We start from the raw sequence: 7,149 nt of genomic DNA on the forward strand, positions 1-7,149 counted from the left end.
ACAGGTACATGTATGCTGCATTCCTAAGTGGCAAGTAATACAAACTGAGAGCTGTACTATTAGACTAGTATCAATCTAACAGATACTAACATACTGTGAATGGTTCAGTCAGTGGGAAGCATAAGGTACACTCATCATCATCATCAACAGTCACTCCAAACAACAATGATACCTGTCAAGGTTATTGGTGTGACCTAAGATGGCTGAGGAATCCAGTCCTCAATCCACAGGAAAATTGGGGGCAGGAGGTTAAGTCTGGGAATGGTTTTTACAAATCAGTTTTCTTCTCCCTCTCTTTCTGTTGCTGTAATAAATCATTCAGTGCAATATACGGGACATTTCACGGCTGGTATACCCAGCTAGTGAGACTGACGATGTGGAGCATCAGACAGCTGTTCACTTTGAAACCTGTAGACCCATCAGGAGACTGTCATTTTAGAGAGAGATTCTAGAGACCACAGAAGAGGTTTCCAAATGTTTAAACAGTAGCATCCTTCTGGAGGTGAAAGGGACTCCCAAATTTCTCACTTAATGCAAAGTTACTTTATGATACATGGCTTCAAAAGAAGTTCAGATTGCTTTTGTGATATCAAAGCAAGCCCACACTAAATATGCTAGCAGAGTCTTAGATTAAAAGATAAATTCACTAAATTCATTGAGTCAGATGAATTGTGACTCATAATACTGATTTTATCAGGCCACAATTTTTTATAGTCATGTGCATAACACTACACATATTAGTTGAATTTGTGGCGAAATACTGAAATTTTGAAACCTTCAGTGCCCTATCATTTTTTAGGGACAGAAAACTATAAACTCATAGGTTTTATGTTAATGTTGCTGATACTAAGTAACCTGAATTGTTTCAATTTACAATTAATTCTAAAATGCCCTGAGATCAGAAAACTGTACAGCTAACTAAATAAAAATAAAATAAACTGTTAATATCCAATACAATACAATCTGTTCTTACCAATACAGTTCTAAAAATGATAGAGTCTTGGCAATTCTCTTAGCAGTACTTCTCTGTAAAAATACTATACTCACATTACAATATGTTAGCTTTTCCTTTCCATCCACAAACAATTACATTTCTCCAGCAGGTACCTTTCAGCATTCTCACGTTTAACCTTCTACAGCTCAGTCTTGTTTTCTAAGAATGTGTTTCCCTTTTGGACTAAGTGCACTTAATGACTAAAGAATGAATACACTCTATATAGATTCACTTAATCATTATGCTAGTTTAATAAATTATACTCGTGTATAAGTCAGGTCTTGAAACCTAAAAGATCGATCTTAAAATCAGACCCCGACTTATACGCCTGTTCAAAAAAAGAGACACTTAATTTTTTTTTTTTTTAACTAGGGGTCTCTGCCCCCTGCTCGCTTTGCTTGCCCACCCCTGGGTTTTGTTTACCGAATATACATTTTAAAGAGATTGTTAGTTTCACGGGAATTGTTACATATGCATTATTTTCACTTTTACTTTAAAACTTTTCTAAAAACAATATTTGTGCTTTATTTCCTGCCCTGGGCGTGGTTAAATATCTTTCTCGCAGGACGTATAATGCTGCTCGCGTTGTGAAGGGGGAGCTGAAAGCACGCTAAGGAGATGCGGACGGATCAGCTACTGGCTTTGTGCTGCTGCTGCCGAGGTGCATGTTCTGCTTGTCGCGCTGCGCGTCGATCATTTAAAAGCCTGTACAGCAGCTGTCCTTCTGTCTCACATGACGTTAAAGTGTCTCTCGCGGAATGTTAAAGTGTCTCTCACGGGACATCAAATTGTCTTCCGAGAAGATCACGACTCGTCTCCCTGCCAAGGTTTTTTTTATAATAGAAAGACATCTTCTTGCTTCCTCCAATCTCACATCAGTTTCTCAGACACATCAAATTTTGTTGCAGCAGTGCAGTTGCCAATTTCTTTTGCCATTTCAATGACTTTTACTTTAAAACCAGCTTATATTTTCTTCTAATCGAACGCTCCATCGTAGATCAGGGATGCTCTTACGATAAAGGTGTATTACGGTATGAGATACAAAAAACATAAAACAGTGCAAATGTCGCTTCGGAATAGTTTGGGTATTACAGTGTGGTCACATAGGCACAATACATAGAAAAAAAAGGCAGTGTGCTCCATGGTTACTCTCTCAGGTGGGCGTTAGCATATCATAATCTCTCGGACCAATAGCGTGAGTTTTCTGCATTAGACTTATACGACCGACATTACAAAATACCAGAAGTTATACGGTAAAATCAAGCCCTAACTTATCTGCGGGAGAACTTAAACGCGAGTATATAAAGTAGTGCAAGTTTCCAGACAAAGCTTAGCACAGCTTAACCTACTCTAAACTCAGAAACATCACAGAATCACTTTCTCCCTAGGTTTGCATGAGCTTTCCATTCTCATCCCCAAACACAAGTGATTTAGGTTAACTGGCAGCACTAAACTTGCCAGATGAGAGTATGACTGTGGCTGTGCCCATGAATGGGCCCTGCAGTGGACTGGTGCCTTGTCCAGTGCTGGTTTCTGTTGTGGATCTGATGCAGCCAGGATAATCTCTGACTGCTGGATCTAATTAAATCTGTAAATGAAATGAATTTAATTATTTTTAGACAACACTATCCAATTTTCCCATTGCACTGAATCTATATATAGTGTCAATATACTGTATAAGAACTGTGACTGACTTAATAAATAACATATTTTCTGAGCAACAGTTTAAAAGTTCAGTTGTATTTACCGTATATAACGTTCAGTGACTTATAGTGCCATTCACTGCGTTTCTCCAGAGTTATGTATTGTATTCTCCTATACAGTGATCCCTCGCTATATCGCGCTTCGCGGCTTCACTCCATCGCGGATTTTATATGTAAGCATATTTAAATATATATCGCGGATTTTTCGCTGCTTCGCGGGTTTCTGCGGACAATAGGTCTTTTAATTTCTGGTACATGCTTCCTCAGTTGGTTTGCCCAGTTGATTTCATACAAGGGACGCTATTGGCAGATGGCTGAGAAGCTATCCAGCTTACTTTCTCTCTCTCTCTCTCTTGTGCTGACGTAGGGGGGTGTGAGCAGGGGGGCTGTGTGCAGCTGCTTCCTGAAGGACATGCTGCACGGAGCTTCACATACTTAAAAGCTCAAAGGGCACGTATTGATTTTTTTTATCTGTCTCTCTCTATCTCTCTCTATCTCTCTTCCTGCTCCTGACAGAGGGGGTGTGAGCTGCCGCCTTCAACAGCTTTGTGCCGGCGGTGCTTCGCATACTTAAAAGCCAAAAAGCCCTATTGATTTTTTTTTTGACTGCTTGCTTTGCACTCCTTTGAAAAGGAAGATATGTTTGCATTCTTTTAATTGTGAGACAGAACTGTCATCTCTGTCTTGTCATGGAGCACAGTTTAAACTTTTGAAAAAGAGACAAATGTTTGTTTGCAGTGTTTGAATAATGTTCCTGTCTCTCTACAACCTCCTGTGTTTCTGCGCAAATCTGTGACCCAAGCATGACATTCTAAAAATAACCATATAAACATATGGTTTCTACTTCGCGGATTTTCCTATTTCGCGGGTGGCTCTGGAACGCAACCCCCGCGATGGAGGAGGGATTACTGTACTGTAGTAAAAAACATAGTAGGACACAAAAGGAGTTCAAATTAACCTATTATTTATCCTATGATATTCTGAATACTACAAATCTGTCCTGTGTCTTTTAAAATCCCTTTCAAGTTAACCTCCAAAAACAGTCTCAGTAAGAAACTGTGTTTAGTGAAATAGCTATCACTGATAATAAAGCCGTCAAGTTTATCCTTTATACATTTTTAGCTATTTGTAAAGAGAGTTATTTGACATCTACTACCTTAAACTGACGCTTTATTTTAAGCACCAGCCATATCTAAAGAAATAGACACCCATGTTAGAGTTTATACTCACAATCCACTGTCCAGCACTTAGATTCTGTAGGGCACCCGCTGCAGCCTCCAATGTGTTGTAGTTTTGGCTTTCAGTGAGAAGAGATAGGTAGAGGCGCACAACCTCAGGCTGATAAAGGAGCTCAAAACCTGTTGGCACACAAGCATAATCTAAACATTAACCACTGCCATATTTATTTGTCAAAAATTAAACATTTATAAATCATATTTTTTCATAAATGCAACTCAATCAATGCTTCAACTTCAGTTTTTCTATATTTTGTCAGGAGTATTTTTTAAATACCAAAAAATGAAAAAAAAAACAAAAAACAATCACATCTGGAACTCTCAAAAATAGAAACATTTTGATCAATCATTACATTATTATGTACATCTATACAGGATGTTCAGTATTTAGACATACAGTATGTACAGTATTTAAAAGCTGTGTTTCCAGCTTCAATGTAGAATAGAAAAGCAGCTATTAAACTGGGCATCTAAAGTTACTTTCTCTTTTTATTTTTCTTTGATTTTAAACAAATAATACCTTTCATTCAACATACAGTGCACTATTCCTTACAAATGTGTGTATTTCTAACTTATTCTTAATTTTGATTATGCAAGCTCATGTATGCACTCTTTTCTGTGGTAAAAGTGTGACAATCTACAACATATATATATATATACATATACACACACATATAAATATATATATATATATATATATATATATACATACATACACACACATATTATATATATATCTATACTAATTAATAAAAGGCAAAGCCCTCACTGACTCACTGACTGACTGACTGACTGACTGACTGACTGACTGACTCACTCACTCATCACTAATTGTCCAACTTCCCGTGTAGGTGGAAGGCTAAAATTTGGCAGGCTGATTCCTTATAGCTTACTTACAAAAGTTAGGCAGGTTTCATTTCGAAATTCAACGCATAATGGTCATAACTGGAACCTCTTTTTTGACAATATACTGTAATGGACGGCAGCTTGATGGCCGTGGGAGGCGGAGTTGAGTGTCACGTCATCACGCCTCCCACGTAATCACGTGAAAAGACTGTGAATGCAGTAGGGAGAAATGAAGTAAGAGCCGCAAACAACGAAGAACAAAAAATTCATTAAACAATTGAGAAGGGAGCGAGTGAAGCATACAAGCATCTTCATAAGGGAAACAAAGCACTGTGTAAAACGTAAGTTTAAATTAAGTTTATTGAAACGCTCCCGTTAAGGATTGCAATAACATATTCACGAGATAAAAGAACGCAGTAGGGAGAAATGAAGGAAGAGCCGCAAACAGCGAAGAGCAAAAAATTCATTAAACAATTGAGAAGGGAGCGAGTGAAGCATACAAAGCATGTTCATAAGGGAAACAAAGCACGTTGTAAAACCTAAGTTTAAATTAAGTTTATACAAACGCTCCCGCTGCGGATTGCAATAACATATTCGCGAGATAAAAGTTTAATGAGAAGACACGAGGTATAAACGAACCACACGCCGTGGCGCAACGTTAGGGGCAACAGTTTCAACCATTCTATGATCTGCTTCTCGCAACTGAAAGACGGCACATGGCGGATGTTAGCCGACTTGCTGACCGCAACGTTAGGGGCTTCAACTCTGGCGCTGACGATAGAGATTCGATTCCCGAGAGGGGATGCAGTGAGTGTGTATGCCTGATGAGCCCAGAATTAGGGAGAAACACGTGTCGTATACTCTTTGCATTATTTGAAAGTAAACTATTAAAACCATTCTATGATCAGCTTCTGGGAACAGAAAGAGGGCACGTGGCGGATGTAAGGCGACTTCCTGACCAACCACAAGCGTAACCTGGCAGGTAACCACCCATACAGTCAGATTGTGATTCAGAAAACGAATGCCATGAATGTAATTACCACGATCTACATACTGTCAAATAAACGAAACACACGCCGTAGCGCGACAGCTGTGAAAAGCGAGGTTCACAAAAAAACAGATCCTTAACAAATTGTTATTGGTATATTTTCGATCCGTTTAAAAAGGTTTTCTTTTCTTCTTAAAAAATTAAAAGCAGTACTTCACCGCAACGAAGCACGAGAATTTGGCTATATATATCTGCTTCTCGCAATTAAAAGAGGGCACGTGGCGGATTTTAGACGACTTCATGACCAAACATAAGTGTTACCTGCCAGGTAAGGTTACCACTTTTAATACAAAAAAATAAGGGACGCATACTGCAGCGGGTGCCACATCTCAGTGCCAACAGTTTGCAGACTCTACTTAAAAGACCCGCCCTCCTCACTCGACAGTTAAAAAGACCAATCAAACTAACGATGACATCAAGTATTACCCAATCAAAAGTAGGAAAGGAGGCATCTTCATAAAATGCGTGTGGGATGATTTGCATGAGACGCTGCTTTAAAAAAAATGATAAAAAAAATACGGGACAAATCCCGTCCCGTATTGATTCAAAACGGGACGCGCAATTTCATTCTCAAATGCGGGACGATTCCATATTTTAAAAGACGGGTGGCAACCCTACAGTGCCAGGTAACCACCCATACAATCAGATTGTGATTCAGACTAGGAATGCAATGAATGTAATTACCCCGATCTACATACAAGGCGAAAGTCTTGCAACATTCAAAGATGATGGTTTGGGTTAAGTACACCATAGAACATAAAAGAGCTTATGAAGCCTTGAACCGAAAAAAGCAAGATCTCAGAGATCGTAAAAAAAAATAGGAGGTAATGTCGTTTTACTCGCTGTAGATTTTAGTCAAACATTACCAGTTATTCCACAAGGGAGACCAGCAGATGAACTCAACGCGTGTTTAAAATCCATGCTTCTCCCACGCTCGGTTATATGTCGCGTGTTCTCGGGTAGGTGCACCAAAAAATGTATACATTTAAGCATGTAATGGGCAAACAAAAAATGAGGTATACCCGAAGGCACTGCAGTAGTACTTAATGTAACTTTACTTCTTAAATGTTAATGTTTTACTGTTTAATAATTTATACGCTTCTTATATGTTGTTCAAATTCTTTTATCAAAATAGCAGTGACAGCGCAATGCACGATAACATGGAGTGAATACACCATACGCATCCGCCCACGGCCGCCCTGGTGTGCGCAGATAGGAGTTGATTCTACAATAAAATAAAATAAAGATAAAAAGAGTAATACAATCATCACCCATAAAGCGGATAGTAGACGTGACGTACTATATGTGTACCAGATTTCAAGT

At 38.7% G+C, this 7,149-nt stretch overlaps 1 protein-coding gene across 22 annotated transcripts in view; it reads right to left on the minus strand.

Moving 5' to 3' along the window:
* The window catches only part of arvcfb (ARVCF delta catenin family member b), a 319,610-nt gene that overhangs the window by 19,387 nt on the left and 293,074 nt on the right, over positions 1–7,149 (minus strand). For all 22 annotated transcript variants that reach the window (XM_051921266.1, XM_051921264.1, XM_051921265.1 and 19 more), the window contains one exon: positions 3,928–4,055. In XM_051921266.1, coding sequence (XP_051777226.1) covers positions 3,928–4,055 — 128 coding nt within the window. The remainder of the gene's footprint in view (positions 1–3,927; positions 4,056–7,149) is intronic.

The sequence above is a fragment of the Erpetoichthys calabaricus genome, chromosome 18 (assembly GCF_900747795.2).
Source record: "Erpetoichthys calabaricus chromosome 18, fErpCal1.3, whole genome shotgun sequence".
Classification (NCBI taxonomy): domain Eukaryota; kingdom Metazoa; phylum Chordata; class Cladistia; order Polypteriformes; family Polypteridae; genus Erpetoichthys; species Erpetoichthys calabaricus.